General features: G+C 35.6%; 1 protein-coding gene across 5 annotated transcripts in view; it reads right to left on the reverse strand.

Annotated features, from left to right (window-relative positions):
* Window positions 1-19614, reverse strand: part of EFR3A (EFR3 homolog A) — a 101270-nt gene that overhangs the window by 21098 nt on the left and 60558 nt on the right. For all 5 annotated transcript variants that reach the window (XM_050801596.1, XM_050801598.1, XM_050801599.1 and 2 more), the window contains exons 11-18: window positions 18077-18191; window positions 17108-17159; window positions 14631-14803; window positions 14232-14307; window positions 8622-8783; window positions 7847-7978; window positions 6658-6725; window positions 5244-5371 (exon numbers count right to left, since the gene is read on the reverse strand). In XM_050801596.1, coding sequence (XP_050657553.1) covers window positions 5244-5371; window positions 6658-6725; window positions 7847-7978; window positions 8622-8783; window positions 14232-14307; window positions 14631-14803; window positions 17108-17159; window positions 18077-18191 — 906 coding nt within the window. The remainder of the gene's footprint in view (window positions 1-5243; window positions 5372-6657; window positions 6726-7846; window positions 7979-8621; window positions 8784-14231; window positions 14308-14630; window positions 14804-17107; window positions 17160-18076; window positions 18192-19614) is intronic.

The following is a 19614-nucleotide window of genomic DNA, read 5'->3' on the forward strand; positions in this document are numbered from 1 at the left end:
ATCCTGTCTTTCTTTGCTATCCTCCTCACTATAGAGATTCTTATCTTTCAAGGCCTATTTGAACATCACATCGCTTCCTTAAGTGTTAAATATTACTCCAATTATTTCTACTTGTCCCTCTTTCTTCTGAGCTACAAAAACTTACTATCAGTTATTAATGAACTTCCCTTCCATCATCCTTCAGCCTTGTACTACCGTCATGTACACTGATGTCTGACCTATATATCCATGCATGAAATTCAGTGAGACTCTGGGTTTTGTATCTACCATACAAAAGTCACTCAGGTTCTACTGCATGAAGGCTGAAGGCACAGAATCAGTACATACTCAACTGCAACAAAACAGGACACATTGTTGTGCAAGAATTTTCAGGATGAGAATATTTTATATCCTGCATGTGGCTACTGCTAAGTTAACTTAGATCCTGTATTTTTTGTTTTTCCTTCATAATGATATGCTTTGATATAAGTAACTGGACATAAACACATCAGTGGAATTGCCCAAGGCAGTATGCGGTCATCCCTGCTGATCTGCTTATAGCATCCAGGCACACTAACTTTCAAGGTCTCTCCGGAAGTAAAAATAAGGACTTCTCTCAAAGGAGGCTATAAAAGAATTTCTGGGTTAATTTATGAAAGCTGAGGGGTTGCAGAAAGAGAGTCATGTTGAAGCCAATAATAAAAAAAGAAAAGAGAAGTATGGGGGCCGGAAAGGGGTCCCTGAGCGGCAAAATCATTGAGAACAAAAAGGAAATATAGTGTTGTCTCAAAGGTGATCAATAATCACCTTCCAGGAAAATCCAAAGAAAGGTCTTAATCAATTTTCTACTTCTCTGAAGCTTCAGCAATTTGTGCCAAGTTACCTTTCCCTTTTTGGAAGCTCCTCTACAGCTGCCTTCTCACCCCCCAACCTCCTAGCACCCACATTCTAACATTACCTTACTTTCCTTTCACATTCTTGAGACTTTCAGCTTTGGGGCTTTACGTTCCTTCCCAATACGGCCTCTCCTCAGGAAAAGAGAACTGTCTAAAGCCATTCCATCCTCTTTATCTCCATGCCTTCACTGTGAGAAGTCATCCTCCCTGAAGGCTTTAGCAAAATCCCCTATGTTGCTTTTTTCAAAATTTGCATGTATAACCTCCTAACCCTCCCACAAAACCCAGTCCTAACTCCTAACTGCCTCAAGCTACTTGCATGCTCCACTCTCAAAGATACTCAACACGAGGATTATCTCCAAAACCTGCCACTTTTTCCTATTTATTTCTGTTAACAAAAACTCTATCCTTCTACCACCCCAGATTCAAAACTACTTATAGAGTTTCAGCTGAAATATGTACTTCTTTCCTTCTTCACTTCAGCCCAGCTGATATGGTTTGGCTGTGTCCCCACCCAAGTCTCAACTTGAATTGCATCTCAAGAATTCCCACCTGTTGTGGGAGGGACCCAGTGGGCGGTAACTGAATCACGAGGGTTGCTCTTTCCCACATTATTCTCGTGATAGTAAGTCTCACGAGATCTGATCGGTTTATCAGGGGTTTCTGCTTTTGCTTCTTCCTCATTCTCTCTTGCCACTGCCATGTAAGAAGTGTCTTTCACCCTCTGCCATGATTGTGAGACCTTCCCCAGCCATGTGGAACTGTAAGTCTAATTAAACCTCTTTCTTTTGTAAATTGCCCAGTCTCTGGTATGTCTCTATCAGCAGCGTGAAAACGGACTAATACACCAGTTTTATCTCTCATCCCTCCGAGAAAAACAAAACGTACACAAAAAAACAAGCAAATGAAATGGTAAGTAAATCCTATGTGTCCCCTCAGTTTTACACCATCCACTCAAGCGCCCAAGCCAGAAACCTGGACAAAATCCCTGGCTTTCTCCTTGTCTCTCCATACCAATCAATATTCTCACTGATGCCTCTTTATTATGGGCCACTGTCATTTCTCCTAAGGATGACTAACATGCCATCAAAATAAATAGTCACCCCATCCCCAGTTTGCAAAATTACAACCAAAGTACTATTTCTAAAATGCAACTCTGATCATGTTATCCTCTGATTAAAATCACTCATGCTTCCCCACTGCCTTCAGAACAGAGTTTAGTTCACCTTGCTTTACAATTCCTACCTCCGCTCCCTGAAGTCTGTCATCACTCTGTGTTAATTCACAGAACAAATCCTGTTCTTGCCTACCTCATTCCTTCACACATGTTGTTACTACCATATGAAGCATAGTTCACTTGCCTAACACCTGTTTCAAGCTCAGCTTAGAGGCTTTTTCCTCTGGAAGACATCCCTGGCCCGCCAAACCTGGATTAAATATTTTTACCTGCTATTGGAGGACCCAAAATGTCCCTAATCATAGCGGTATAGTCATATTACAATTGCCTGGTTATCTTCTTAGAGAAAAATTATATAATGAAATTAACTTATTTCCTATGCACCTAGAATAATACCAATCATCTGCTGTGTTTTGTGGTTCAAGTAAACAATACATTTAAAAGAGACTGTGAGCTCTGTCAAAGTAGAGACCTACCTGTCTTGTTCATTCTGGCTTTTGCTTGCACAGCAGCTGGCACACTGGAGGTGCTCACTTAATATTTAAATAACTGTATGAGCTGACTGAAGCCACTGATACCTCTGAATGATTCAGATGGGGGACACTACTGTTTTCATAAAGCAGTACTTGGCACAGGCCTAAACATACACTATTCATTTGAATTCTAGGTTGATTAAAGTAAAATACAATAATCTGCTAACATTTATCAACCACATTATTAGGATGCCAGGCATCAATAGTTCAATAAACTTGAGGTAGATCATCATTCTTTCTCTAGATCCAGTTATCATTGTGTTTCAATCATTCATCTGCTTTTCCCACTAGATTGTATTCCTTGAGGATAAGAATTGCATCTTAACATCTTGCTACCCTATGAAAGTCATAACAGTGCCTGATATATATTAAATTGTAGGTACCCAGGAGAAGTTAGAGAAATAAATGATAAAAATCAATCTGGATCTTTCTGGATGTGTGAACAATACTTGAGCCCCTGAAAAATAGTGAAATCAAATAATTTATTAAGCAACTAACTGGAGAGGCTGGTAGTGGTGTCACCTAATCATTTAATTCAATTTTAGCCTCACTATCCTCATTTGTAAACAAAGATAATGCTACCTTCCTCACCAAACCATTATGAGAATTACATAAGAAAATGAATACAAAGCACTTATCACAGTGCCTAGCACACAGTGCATAATACATGGTAGCTACTATTGTGATGATGATGGGTATTGCATGATACACAACAAACTAAATATGTTCTGCCTTTTATTTTAATACATTGTTCTTAAATCTCTTCAAGTTTTTAAATGAATTATCTGATGGTTACATAGCAAAAGGTAATTTAATTACAGATTCAGTATCCCGGCCGGCGCGGTGGCTCACGCCTGTAATCCCAGCACTTTGGGAGGCCGAGGCGGGCGGATCACAAGGTCAGGAGATCGAGACCACGGTGAAACCCCGTCTCTACTAAAAATACAAAAAATTAGCCGGGCGCGGTGGCGGGCGCCTGTAGTCCCAGCTACTCAGGAGGCTGAGGCAGGAGAATGGCGTAAACCCAGGAGGTGGAGCTTGCAGTGAGCCGAGATCGCGCCACTGCACTCCAGCCTGGGCGACAGAGCGAGACTCCGTCTCAAAAAACAAACAAACAAACAAAAAAAACAGAAAAACAGATTCAGTATCCCATAAAATATCACTGTTTATTCTGTTTCTGCATTAAGGTAGGATACTCACGCCACAGACAGGTTCTAAACTATCAGTCTTTACAAATCAGAAAAATCTAGGATTTCTATGCAGTTATACAATTAAGTAGACACTGAAACATTCAGAATTCTTTCAGTCATTGGCAGAGATGCATTATGAGAGAATACATCTTTTTTAGGGGTGGGAGGAATCAGGGAAGTGCAGACCATTTGTTAAAAATTTTAAAAGTACCAGAGCTTTCATTAAAAATTGTTAAGAGTTAAAGGAACAGGGTAAAGAGAAATAACAGGGGTAAAAATAAACTATGGCTATAAGGAAGATAAAGGAAAATAATAATTAAACTAATTACAGAAAATATGCAGGCCACTGGCCCCATTTTCTAAAAGGCACATTTTATTAAGCTATTTTCCTAGAGGACAGGTGAGGGAAAGGGCAGGCCAAACTGACAACTGGATTTACCTTTGTGCTTGTGCCTGGGTTTAAGAGGTTTTTTGCTTGAAGGAAAGAGAGCTAAATTCAAATTATAAGAGTTAAAAGATTTTAAATTTTTTTTTAGTCTTTTAAATTATAAAGCTCTAATAATGTTTTATTCTTAGCACTTTTATTTCCTCAAGGAGTTCCTGAGGAACACAATCTTTTATAGCATAAAATTAAAAAGAAAACGCAAAAGCACTCATTAACATCTCAGACTGTTATGAACAATTATTACTGTACTAAATGTATGTATTTTGGATCCATGTTGTTTAAAAAAAGCCATTTACAAAGACTGCCCTACTTGTAGTGACTAATCCAGAAATCTTTCTAAGTGAAATCAAATGGTTCTCTTGTAGAACAGAGGTATCCCCAAAGAAAGAACTAACTCACAAAATCTACTTATATAGTCACCAAATGAAAATGAAAGCATAAGACATAAATTCTTTGATTTTAATTTTTACAGTAAAGGTTGAATACAAGACACTATGCAATTTTACCTTCAAACAGAATTATTTCAGGCAATGGGAAGAATAGAAGGGACTATATAGGTCACAGAGAAAAAAAAATCCCTAACTCAAAAAGTTTGTAGTTTTATTTATATAACAACAGTCTGTACTCTTTCAAATAACAAAAGTTGTCTAATTCATTAACCTCAATAATCACTTATCATTAAACAATTTTCATCAATTTCCATAACTTAAATAGAGTATCATTTAATGAGAAAAGATCTCACTTTAAAATATACTATTAAATAAAATATTAAGTATTGTAACAATAAATATTCAAGGACTTGATTTGCTCGTGGTAAAATCATATCTATGTTGTTAGAGATTTACTGAAGGTTTTCAATAGCAAAATTAAAAAACAGAAGTAAATACTCTTAAGCATTTGAAAATGGCTGGGCTATAGTAAGGACATACACCAGAATTAATTTTCATTGCTAACTGGGTAATGAAAAAATTACTATAACATAAGCAATCACCAGAGTGAGAGTTCTAATTATCCTCCTCTTACCTGTTACTTGCGGTACATACGGAACTGACAATCTCTCAACACTATATCCACTTCCACCTAGGGACTCTGCAATCTTGTTGGTCAGAAAGTACAAATCTTTCTCATGCTTCTCTAAAGATTTTGGAAGCCTGCCAAGTTCATCAAAGCAACAATCATTCAGTATTAAATTACTGAGCAAAAATTAGTTACTATGCAAAACATTCCAGAGCAAAAGCCTCAATATTCTAAATATAAACACAATGTAAACTGTAGTAACAGAAAAATCAGTATATTTTAGGCAACTAATTTGAGCTCTTTAAAAACACATAGTATGCGGTCCCATATATTAACCATTCTGCAGTGATTCTTCTCCCAGTAACATTCCAGTAGTGAATTTAGCCTTATATTACTCTGCTGATCTTCACTTGTTAAGTAATAAAGAACACTAAATGTAGCTTTTATTGTCATGTTAACAAAAAAGTGTACTGAGGCACAAAATAAAAATGCAGCCCACTGACTGTTAATGAAAACCGTATTAGCCAGCTAAGTGTTAGGAAGTACTTGCCCACCCACATAAGGTTTCACCTTCCTTTCAAACTGCTTGATATTATCTTACTGATGCTTTCAATATAAACTGCTTTTATAGCCCAAAAGTTCACACAAAAAATTATTCATATATATACTTTTCTTTAGAGAACAAGAAATAATGCAGGAAATAACACTGATTTTCCTTAATACATTCTTTCTTCCACAATATTTTGAGTATTGTTACCTATTACTGAACGTCTTCAACAGGATACCGTATTCTCTTAAAGGTTTGATCATTTACATATGAGAACATAAAATATGCTATATTTAAGAGAGACAGCCAACATTTTTTAAAAAGTGGGGTAGGTTTTTTTTTTTTTTTTTTGAGATGGAGTCTCCCTCTGTTGCCCAGGCTGGAGTGCAGTGGTGTGATCTTGGTTCACTGCAACCTCCGCCTCCTGGGATCAAGTAATTCTCCAGCCCCAGCCTCCTGAGTAGCTGATACTACAGGCACATGACACCACGCCCAGCTAATTTTTGTATTTTTTAGTAGAGACAGGGTTTCACCATGTTGGCCAGGCTGGCCTAAAACTCCTGACCTCAGGTGATCCATCCACCTCGGCCTCCCAAAGTGCTGGGATTACAGGCGTGAGCCACTGCGCCCGGCCAAATCTTATTCTTAAAAAACTTTTTCAAGATTGACTCCATGTTGTGCATGAGTCAACATCCATAATGTGCAGGCCCTTTTATAACAAGGGAAATAATTAAATGAATTAAATGACAGACACAAAATGATGATTAGTATAAAGCACCAGGAATTACTGTAACAATATTTACTCCTTTATAATTATTACTGATTGGTTTATCAAGTCAGTACCCCATTCTTAAAACGTAAAGATTAACATACATGCACTTATCTCTGAAGATATGCTCTGGTAGAAAATAAGGGGCTTCCATAGTTCGAATTTCAATAACCTAAAAAATATTCAAAAACAGAACAAAAATCAAAAATCCCACCCCTCAGGACCTTGCTATAAAAATTTGGAAAACAGTTTAAAAACAAAACAACTTTAAACATTTATAAGAAATACCATCACTGTTTTTGAATTTAAGCTAAGTTTACAGCCCAAGTGTAGTCTGTTTTCACATTTATTATTTTTAAAATTTAACAGATAAAACTGTGACAATAAAGTAATATATAAAGCAAAAAATGATGACACATTACATTTGATTAAGCCTAGTATGATAAAGCAAGAATATCTATTTTCTCAAATGCACTATTTTGTAAATCGCTTTACAAATCACCATCCTCCACCTGCTGCATTACCTTTTGCAGCCTGTGTACAAGGTCTCCAGGCACTTGTGTGGTCTAGCTCCTCCAATGAACTGTGAGCAAAGAGGTACTCTGCTTTTGTAATACTTAATTCTCTAGTGGTGGGCATCAATTATTCACTCAAATATCTGATTAATGAATGGATGAGTTTTGTTTCTTAGATTACACTAAAAGCCTACATTTTAGTAAGGACTAAACGATGTGCTTCCAATTTAAGAAAAATAAAGTTCTCTCTTACAGACGTCTTTAAAAGTGGACTTTTTCTGCTAGGTAAGTTGGGGGCACTGTAATGTTTATTAAGTTATGCAAATAACGATGTAAGAGTTACTGCTAAAGAAAACTAAATATATTTGAAAGACATAGGACAATTCTCTGGGATGCACATTAATTATTGAACTTTTGAGATCTGCCTCAAGTAGTTTAGAATAAACAACAAAAGAGTGTAATTTAAGAAAATTTAGATACCAAGATTCATAAGGGTTCAAAGGAAAAAAGTCACAGAATAAATTACATAAGGTATTCTAGAAGAAAACCATATATTGCATTCAACCACTACATTAAACTATTATAACAACATTCATCTAAGAAAATATAAAAACAGTAGTTACAGTTTTAGCTGTAGTTTCAGTTTACTGGCTGTATATTTTTATAGAATTATCTTAATTTGATACATAATCACCAAAGTTAAAAATAATCATCATTTGAATAAAATTAGCAATTTTGTACAAAATTCAAGTTTAAGGACTTTTCTAAATACATTTACCTTGCTAACATGCTGGCAAAATGCAGGGACAGCTATCATCTGACTTACAAAGTTGAGGTATGCTGCAACCAGTGCCATGATTCCACAACGATGGAACATTGGCAAATTATCCTCATTGATAATTGCACTGTCCTTTAATGAGAAACAAACACATCAGAGAGATCAAGTTCTTATGCTCCACCAGCATTTTCTCTGATTACACTGGAAAACTGCAGGTAGTTTGGAAAGCTAACAAAAATGCCACTTTATCAGAAGTTATTTTCTAAAACAATTCTGAGAGGAAAATAAATGTTCATTTACAATAGAGTTAAATTTTTCAACTTAAACTCTCTTCCCTAGGAAAGCCTTTCCTGTTCACACACACACACACACACACACACGCGCGTGCACACGTGCACATATAGCCATTGCATACTGTCCTTCTATTACATAACACTTATGCAACTCTAATTAAACAACTGCATGTATGTCATTCTTATTTAATGACTATCCCCCCAGGGTAGGAAGTGTGGGTACAGGGGTACAGGGACTGTGTCTGTCTTCTTCATCACAGTATATCCCTATGGCCTTGAAGGATATTTAGCACACAAGTTGATGCTTATGCAACATATGTAAAAGGAATAAATGAAGAATGTGATCATAGTCTTGAGTATTTTAGATTTACAACTAGATAACTCCCTTTTAAAATTCATGTCCTTGGATAAAGGCAATACTTCAAAGATGGTGTCTGCTTTATAAAAAATGTATTCTGCAGTGAATGGTTATGAAAGCATACCTGTAAAGCAATGGCCAATCGAATGAGATCAATAACTACTTCTTCATTAGCCAGTTCAATAGTTATAAGAGCAAGAGAAGTATAAAGAAGTTCATAGTTTTTCTGAACGTTGTCTTCCTCTTTACAACCCAAATATATGTGCCGATATAGCTGTTGCCCATTCTGAGGATAAAAGACAGAGGAAAAAGGTAATTTTGCTTAAAATGTAAAAAAGGCAGATTTCACATGCATACACTTTGACAGTGTAGCTATGTTATTATATAGCTTAACATGGAAATGAAATTTAAATTGATGATCAGATGGTCAAATTCCAATTATTAACATCAGTCAACATGCTAATATATAACTACAAGCTAATGTTAAAATTGAAGACAAACCTTAAATAAAAACAATCAGTAAAAAATAGTTCCTGTGCTAACGATGAAAATGTTTTTTAATAGTAATTTGAAAAAACAAAAGCAAATTATGGATTGACTTGAGAAAAAAAGTGAAATGGATGGCAGAATCCTGAGAGATACTTTGGCAATACAGCCTCAGCAATGATAAAGAATATTGTGCTGAGAGGAAATGTACTCAGGCTCTCTTGACTGGGGAACAAGCCCTGTAGGTTAGCCGTACAGAGAAGAGCATCTGCAGGTTCTGTTACATTTTGGCATGGAGTCTCTGAAGGCAAGTCTATTAACAGGGAAGAGGTTACAGAAACTCCCCAGGTATTGCATAGAGGCTTCCCCTAAACTGGACTGATCTAAGTAAAGATCATTACAATAAGGCCGGGCGCGGTGGCTCAAGCCTGTAATCCCAGCACTTTGGGAGGCCGAGACGGGCGGATCACGAGGTCAGGAGATCAAGACCACCCTGGCTAACATGGTGAAACCCCGTCTCTACTAAAAAAATACAAAAAACTAGCCGGGCGCAGTGGCGGGCGCCTGTAGTCCCAGCTACTTGGGAGGCTGAGGCAGGAGAATGGCGTGAACCCGGGAGGCGGAGCTTGCAGTGAGCTGAGATCCGGCCACTGCACTCCAGCCTGGGCGGCAGAGTGAGACTCCGTCTCAAAAAAAAAAAAAAAAAAAAAAAAAGATCGTTACAATAAAGATTTATTATTTATTATTATAATAAGAGATTATTAAAGCCTTTCCTTTCTAAAGCATTCCTGGATATAGGTGCAATGCCATTTCCAGTCACAGTGGCGACATTAACTCAATTAGCTCTCAACCCTAACTGTCCACTGGAATCACTGGACGACTGGAATGACCACCATGCTCTTGCCCTCCCCACTTCTCACTACTGTCCACCCTCCTTTAATATCATGTAACTGGTCAGTGGCAGAGTATCAGTATTTTTCAAGTATAAAGCTACCCATGTGGTTATAATGTGCAGGCAGGGTTAAGAACACTCATTTTTCCCATGTGGAGAGACTTCAGGCTTAATATTCCAAGCCTGTTTCTCAGAAGGTTCTTCGGATCATTTTAGGAAAAGAAACTGGGCAAGAGCAGCACAGACTCTTCTGAAGCCAGCCTGCCTGTAACAAGTATGCATTCTGCTCTGTTCTCTATTTAATATGCACTAAGGTCCCATCTCAGTAAGGTGGCCTGTAGTTCTCCAGCTGTGACAATGACTGACTGGTTAAGTCTGCATAAATCTGTGGTACAGTGTTAGCCTTTTTTGGCTACAGATATAAAGCTACCCTCCAGATTCCTTTATTTCTGAAGTTGTTATTTTGGTTTCCACCTTTCTGAATTCAGAGTTTGTCTCTCTCATTCTTTCTCTCTCTCAAACACATATAGTTTCTATACTTGGGTGGGGAAAAGAAAACTTTATGTATTGGGTCCTCTTAAAACCTAAGAATATTCTTAAATTCTATGGTTCTAAACATCACTAACAAATATTAAAGTGGTGCATATATATGTGAGAATTTAGACTTCAGGTTCCTTAAGTAATAAGTTTGTTTTTAAAAATTACCTACTACATACCATATTAGATGAAATAAGAAATTTGTAATATGTAATGTAAAAATACAAATAGGTATAATGACTTTACAAACTGGTATGGCATTATCCAGTGAATCTGAAAAATACATAACCTATTACTCAGCAATTCCTCTCCTACAGGCCTTGGAGAAATGGGAGTTATAATACACAGCATAACACATGTACGAGCATGTTCACAGGAGCACAGTTCATAACACTCACTAACTGGAAACAATTCAAATGTGTGCCAACAAAAGAAAACTTGTGGTATATTCATATCATGGAATACTATTAAAGCCACACACGGATGAATTTTACCAAAATAGAGCTGAATAAAAAAAACTAAACTTAAAAGAATACACAATGTATGGTTCCCTTCACCCAAATAACAAAAACTGGCAAAACTAAACAATATAGTTCAAGGACGTAATGTATATTAGGTTATCAAACTGTAAAAAAAACTCGAAGGAGTCAATTTCCATCAAAGTCAGAGCAATGATAGTGATTACTTGTAGGAGAGAGGATGGAGTTATGAAGAAGACAGAACATGTGGGATGCTTTTGTTTATACTGTTGTTCACCTTAAAACAATTAAAGTAATAATTTCCATATATTTTATACTTCATAATAAAAAGTACTCTTTTCTACATAATTCCTAGATTTGGTGAAACATTAACAAGAGCCCTTTCACATGGTGAGAAACTATATACTATATACTGAGTTGCAGACTCAGTGGTGGCCGCTGTTTTCTCTGGAAGAATACACTTCATTAGGAAATTACAGGTGAAGTGATACCTCCCAATGTATAAGGGATTCCAGCCCTGGAACCATTTTTCAAACAGACTCCGTATATAAGACGTCCCTAAAACATTCAGATGGAGTCGTTTTAGGTTGGGTAGTAATCTCAGACACAGTTGCCTGAACAAACAATGTTAACACAGAAAATATACTGTCTATGCTAAACTAAGATTCTCTTAACTAAAGGCCAGTCCATTATCCTGTGGCTACAGAACCCATTTTTTTTTCTTTAGTTCTTTGCAGAAACTTCTCTCAGTTGCTAGTTTTCATATGGAAATCAAACAACATTTTTACTAATAAAACAAATTGGAAGGTAAATGAAAAATGGTGTCAAATTATAAAAATAAAATTTTGACAAAGGAAAAAAAGTGTGAACACATTGCTTCTAAAGAGAAAGACCCAAAAAGGAATGGTTTACATTAATGATAACAAATGCTTAGCAAGGAAAGTTATTCTGAATTATAAAACAGAGGAATAACTAATTCAGAGAATAGTTTAAAGATTCAAAATCTAACATGAATAATAGTCTAATCTTGCTGTTAAATTACAGCCTTCTAAATTGGTTGACTAGCAAAATAAACAGCAGAAGTATTATTTCTATAACTCATAACGGATAAAATGAAATCCAGTCTCAATGTCCGTGACTGTTTAATGTCATTGTATAAAGTCAATAACTCAAAAATCAGTTATCAATTGAGTTTTCAAAATTCATTATATCAGTAATGATTAAAAATTCCTCAGTATGGAATCAGCCTAAGTGTCCATCAACAGATGAATGGATAAAGAAAATGTAGTGTGTGTGTGTATATATATATATATAGTATATATATATATATATAGTATATATATATATATAGTGTATATATATATATAGTGTATATATATATATATACACACACACACTATATATATATATACACACTATTCAGCCTTACACTAGAAGAAAATTCTTTCATTTGTGACAATATGGATGAACCTGGAGGACGTTATGCTAAGTCAAACAAGTCAGTCCCAAGAAATACTGCATAATCTCACTTGTATGTGGAATCTAAAAAAGTTGAACCCACAGAAGTAGAGAATGGTGGTTAGCAAGAGCGGGGGCCTGAGAGCAAGGAGGAGGGTAATGGAGAGATTATTGATCAAAGGTTACAAGGTTTCAGACACATAGAAGGAGTTAAGTTTTGAGACCTATTGCACAGCAGGGTGACTATAGTCATTAACAGTGTATTGTATATTTGAAAATAACTAAGAGAGCAAATTTCAAATATGTCACCATAAAAAAAGATAGGTAAGCAAGAAAATGGATATGTTAATTAGCTGGATTTAAACTTTCCACATTGTATACATATAATCAAAACACCACATTGTATCCCATAAATGTATATTTATAATTTGTCAATAAAAAATATTTTAAAAAATTGTTTGAAGTTCCTCAGTTATGTAGAATAACTTCTTTCATTAGTTAGGTGATATAAAGAAATAAAAAATAAAAATTGAGAAGTATTAATGTATCTGTCCTACTTATTAACCAGTTTTTTGATATACAGTATAGCCTCACTTAAATTTTTTTTTTTTTTTTTTTGAGACAGAGTCTCGCTCTGTCACCCAGGCTGGAGTACAGTGGCGCAATCTCAGCTCACTGCAAGTTCCACCTCCAGGATTCACGCCATTCTCCTGCCTCAGCCTCCAGAGCAGCTGAGACTACAGGTGCCCGCCACCACGCCCGGCTAATTTTTATTTATTTTTTTCTGTATTTTTAGTAGAGACGAGGTTTCACTGTGTTAGCCAGGATGGTCCCAATCTCCTGACCTCGTGATCCACCCACCTCGGCCTCCCAAAGTGCTGGGATTACAGGTGTGAGCCACCATGCCCGGCCAACCTCACTTAAATATTTTATTCAGTGAATCACATTAATGTAGGAACGGTGATATTTTGTAAATTATTTTTTAAATGAAGTTTTAAAAAGGAGTTAACTTGAAACACAGCAATCAATAGTATAGGTACAGATAGTAACACGAAAGACGGTGTCAGGGAGAAAGCATGGGCTAGTAAAGAGGCAAAAAAGAACATGGATTACAGGTCTCTGCACCTAGCTTCCTATGGGGCTGTCTCCTGTTCCCCGTACCTCTAAAAACAGGCTCCCTTAGCTGGCAATACTGTGTTCGTTATAAGGGCAGCTGGCAGTGTCATGGTTATCATATCTCTCAATGTTGACTAAGTGTCTGGCAAATATTAGGTGCCCAAGCTTTGGACAAATAATAACTGCAAAGAAAGTTTACTCAATATGCAAATAACCATAAATATCATAATTTTCTAAATTCAGCCATTTGCCAGTAGACCTACAGAATTTAAATTATCATCATGAAAATCCAGCAAAAACCACTATTAGGGGCAGAGATCCTGCCCAACTCATCTTTATATCCCAAATAGTGTAGTAAACAATGCCTAATAGACAATAAAAACTCACCACAGTTAATTTATTCGATGGTAACAGGTATTTTCAGAAACTTGAAACTGTCTACAAAAGAGCTGCTAAAAGAGGAATCAGTATCTATGTTTTTCAGTGGGAGAGGATTGCCAGGGCAAGAATTATAGGAAGACGTTTTACTCAGAGAAGAAATTAAGAACTACTACAGCAGCCCAACAATACAATGTTCAAATACAGGCTGGAGGAGACACCACCAGGAATGTTATACTTGAGGGAGGTTGAAGATGGCATCTTGAGGTCTTTCAATTTCAAAATTCTATGGCTTCATTTCAAGGTCACAGATCAATACAAAACCACCTAACAATTCAAATGGCTGTAATTTACACTACGCATTTTTTTTTTTTAGAAGATGTCTTACCTTTTTCATGAAACTTGTATCTTGTCTACAAATTTTTTCTCTTTTTATCTTTAGGTCAGCTACATCCGGTATTATTCTAGAGACAATTAATATATCATTTTTAATGAACAGCACATTTATTTACAATATCACATCTTATATGGAAAATTGTATTTACACTTAAGAGTTTGATAAGCCTGTATGTAATACTACTGAATTGCTTCTGAGGAGTACATATGTGCTTTCCAAAAAATTGCTATCTTAAAATATATTGATTAAATTATCTCAATACCAATTAAATAAAATTCTGGATTAATAAAACCTGAACATGCTAGATTTTTAAAAATCACAATACTTAAATACACTAATTTAGCAATTTAAAAACATTATCATTTGATCCATTTCAAAATGGCATATTACCTGATCCCTCGAAGCTTTGCCCTATTGTCATGGCGATCCATGAGATTATGCATTACTTCCAAGACCAACTGTCTCAGTTCATAGTCTTCCATGAGAGATGCTGATAACAAAGGATCCAGGAAAGACCCTGGCAGTGCAGTAACAATCGTCTTTGCTTTATATCCAGAGGTCACCTGATTATCGGGAAGAAAGCAAACAATTTTGTCACGAGTCCTTTTTTTTGTAAAATTCTCATATTGTTTTATAAGAACCATAAACTTAGGAAAGAAAATATGGACAGAAGCCTGCAGAGAAGACATAAAGGAAATGTGCAAAGTAATGAAGGATTCTGGCTGGGTGCGGTGGCTCACGCTTGTAAACCCAGCACTTTGGGAGGCCGAGGAGGGTGGATCACGAGATCAGGAGATCGAGACCATCCTGGCTAACACGGTGAAACTCTGTCTCTACTAAAAAATACAAAAAAAAAGATTAGCCAGGCATGGTGGCGGCGCCTGTAGTCCCAGCTACTTGGGAGGCTGAGGCAGGAGAACGGCGTGAACCCGGGAGGCGGAGCTTGCAGTGAGCCGAGATCGCGCCAATGTACTCCAGCCTGGGCGACAGAGCGAGACTCTGTCTCAAAAAAAAAAAAAAAAAAAAAAGTAATGTAGGATTTTGCTGAATTCACAAAAACATCATTCATAATGAGAATAAAGTTAATAACAGCATACATTTACCACGTGTTAGGCATGATTCTAAGCACTGCATACGTATTAACTGTCCTCACCATATCCCTGTAAGGTATACTCTAGCGAATCTCATTCATAAGGAGAAACTGAGGCCCAGAGAAGTTAAGGTTAGTACGAAAGAGATATAAGGAGCTTAGGTGACAAACAGTAAAAGTAAGACCTGCAAATTTTAAATTTAAGTTTGCAAATTATTCTCTCATTTTAAATTAGGCAGTTGGTTAATGGGAATACATTTTCATTTTGGGAAGTTGTACTTAGTTACTTGATTGACTTTTTTTTTTTTGAGACGGAGTCTCGCTCTGTCACCCAGGCTAGAGTGCAGTGGCGTGTGGTCTCTGCTCACTGCAAGCTCTGCCTTCCGGGTTCACGCCATTCTCCCGTCTTGGCCTCCCGAGTAGCTGGGACTACAGGCGCTGCCACCACGCCAGGCTAATTTTTTTATTTTTAGTAGAGACGGGGTTTCACCGTGTTAGCCAGGATGGTCTCGATCTCCTGACCTTGTGATCCACCCGCCTCGGCCTCCCAAAGTGCTGGGATTACAGGCATGAGCCACTATGCCCGGCTGCTATTAAACATTTTAAGCATACCACATAGATATTCATTCAGTCGACTATATGGTATAATCAGGATGGCAAGGCAAAATAATTTACTTAGCAAATTTGTCTAATATAAATAAAGGCTTAGGATCAAATTAAATTGCAGGTGGGAGATCTCAACATATTTACAGGATTATAAACATATATGGAATACTTAACATTTACATTTGGGCATTTATAGGATGGAGGTAGTTTTATAAGTCAGCTGGGAAACCGGTGGGACACCTGTCTACCCATCTGGGAAAATCATACCACATATAAACATAAACTTCAGATTAAAGTTCTAAATATAGAGAGCTAAAATTTTAAAACTGCTATAAGAAAATACAAACAAAAGCGTTTATATCATCAGAGGAGGAATGGAGTTCTTAGATACAAATGAAAAAGTACAAAACATATAGAATAAACTGATAAATCTGGCTATATTAGAATTCAAAACTTCTATATGATAAGGGCCATAAACAGAATTAAAAAGAATTAAAAATAAAACCATACGAGGTATTTCTGCACTTAGGTATGAGACAGTCCGTTTAAAAAATGAGATCATGTATAGTAAACATTTCCAGGATAAATCTAAAAGATACTGATTTCGAAAGGATACATATGTGCTAGCAATGGTTGAATCAAATGTGAGTACAATTGCTAGAAAATAATCAGAGGACCTTTCGTTCTGGATATACTTTTCCTTTTCAGCTATTGATAGCCACTTCAAATTTTAAATGGCAAATATTCATTTTAATGAATTATTTTCCCAATCAGAAGCAATTATTTGGTCAGTATGAGAAAGAATTAGCATAATATGTTGAAAGAACTTTGGATTTCAAATCTGAGTTCTGTTTTTCAGCCCAGCGACTTTGGTGGACCTCATCAACTCCTTCTACTCACAGTCTCTGAGCCCAGGTATCTCATCTATAAGACGGCAATAGTTTCTGCCCTGTGTATGTTTCATCATTATGAAGATCAAACACAATGACAGAAGAAGTGAGAAATAAATATATTTTTTATAGGATAATCTTTAAAATGAAGAACATAATAAAATACTAACCATAAACAGTAACTTACTTAAGAAAAGAAAGGTTGTAACATGAAGCTATTCAATTAATGCTTACAGTAATTTAAGGTTAAGTGTGTCCTTTATTTAGCTTAAATGCCTTACCATAAGCAAAGATCTCAGCAACATTATCTGAATCCTCCTGGTTCCTAAATCCCTAAAATATACAAAAAGCTGGAATTATTATACTAATTAGCATTTATATTACTTCATTTACTCCAATTACTGATTTTAAAATTCTATTCTTATTGGCTAAATAGATTTTATTTTCATAACAGTTTTAAGTCACGGCTCACTTTACATGCCAAAGTAAAATTCATGTGAATTAAAACTATTATCTTCAAAAATATCAAACTAAAAAATCTGTTATTGGCTCTCAAAACAGTCCTATGCGTGTGATGATAAGAAAATTTAATCATATAAACAGACAACTAAACAACCCAAATTAAAAGACATTTTACATTGGAGAAAATAATTACTGCAAACATAGCTGATGAGTATAATCTCTCTTTAACAAATATGAATAAACAGGTAAGAACAATTTTAAAAAATAACAAATTAATGGTCAAAGAAATGTAAGTCGAATAAGATACTATTACTTCCTTATTAAATTAAAAAAACAAAAACATTCACAAACAAAAACTTTAGCATGTTATAAAACCAAATAAAATGTATAAAATAAGGGGGTCAGAGCACATAATCTTTAAAATCACTTTCAGTTCTAAAATTCTAGGAATAAGCCACTATTTCTGATATACTGACATTAATTTTTAAAATTTATACAGGAAACTTGAAGCTTAACCCTGAATGTGTGTGCACACACACACAATGTCCAGGCCAAACAATTTCTAAAGATGGAAAAATCTGAGAATTTATAAGCTGAAAATGAATCTAAAGGCCTAAAAATGTTAATTCAATTGCTTAGCAATCTACTGTCATAATAATACTAACTGTTTTCCATAGGAATTTTATTACTAATGATTTTTAAAAAAACAAAACTTAAACATTTTCTAGATTTCATTAGGATAAAATGTAATTCAAGATTAAGTTCAAATTTACAGTCTGAGAACATACCCTAGTTGACTGATATCCAAAGTATGGGTAGATGTTCCAAAAACAGGTACTTTCCCCATAATGAACATCATGATTTCTGACCTCTGATAATCTGGTAAGTTACTTCCAAAAAATCCTATGAAAATATTAAGATAAATTTTAGAAATTGAAAAAGTCTACTTTTCCATATAGTATAAAATTATTTTTAGCCAAAGTTTTCAACATGTGGTAAAATAATCACTGACAAGTCTGTATGCTACATGTAACATTAAAGAATATTACAATTTCATTTGCACAAAATCATTTAGTTAGGTACAATATAAACTGTGTATAATGGACTGATAGAAAAAATGATAAATTTATCAAAGTCTTTTTTATATAATTATAACAGTGACAAACCAGCACTGACTTGAGTTGACTGGAATTTTAGAAAAAGGAAAAATATTGCCCGGGTGTGATGGCTCACACTTGTAATCCCAATACTTTGGGAGGCTGAGGCGGGTGGATCACCTGAGGTTGGGACTTCGAGACCAGCCTGACCAACACGGTGAAACCCCATCTCTACTAAAAACACAAAATTAGGCAGACGTGGTGGCACATGCCTGTAATCCCAGCTATTCAGGAGGTTGAGGCAGGAGAACTGCTTGAAACTGGGATGTGGAGGTGTGGTGAGCCAAGATCGCACCACTGCACTCCAGCCTGGGCAACAAGAGCGAAACTCTGCCTCAAAAAAAAAAAAGAAAAGAAAAGGAAAAATATTTTGGTAGTATTTCTGATGAAACTCTAGTTCACACATTGTGAGCCTAAATTTTTGTTCCAGTAATCAGGCCACACATTGGTAAAGAAGTCAATAATTAGTCACTACTCTGGTTTTCCAGGATTGCTCAAATATCTGAATGTCATTATAATAAGCCAAATTTATAGTTTACAAACCCTGTGAATTAATTCAACATACATAATTCAACTGATGTAAAAAATAAGTAAATAACTTACCTGTCATTTTTCTGATGCAGTCTAGTTTCTGAGAATATTTTAAATTTATCTGCTGTAGCTTTTGATACTTACTTCCTGGTCACAAAAGATTTATAACCTTTAATTATTTACTCACACTTTAAAAGTTTCTTATTTCTTTGAAAGACTGGAACAGACTATCAAATCATGGCTGTTATGTTCCTTTCTTAAAATTCAATGTCATCATTACAGAAACTTTCTGCATTTTTAGTATTTTTTAAGAATAAGCTGACTTTTCAATATAACTGTTCAGCTTCTATTACTGGAGTTAATGATCTGTTTATACAAATTCAAACTGTTCTATTCATCATTTTGATTGGACCTAGGGGTAAAAGTCATTTCCCACAACCACGTACATTAGCAGTCAAAAATCTCATAACCTTAACATGACTCCATCTCCATAAAGTATATTACTGTAGTTAACACTTACAGAATACATATTTATGAAATAAGAAATTATTTTGTACTTGGATCCTCAAAATAACCTTATGAGTCTAGGTTCTCTTATTTGTCTCAGTTTCCTCTTGTGGAAATGAGGATTAGAGAAG

The sequence above is a fragment of the Macaca thibetana genome, chromosome 8, assembly GCF_024542745.1.
Source record: "Macaca thibetana thibetana isolate TM-01 chromosome 8, ASM2454274v1, whole genome shotgun sequence".
Lineage (NCBI taxonomy): Eukaryota > Metazoa > Chordata > Mammalia > Primates > Cercopithecidae > Macaca > Macaca thibetana.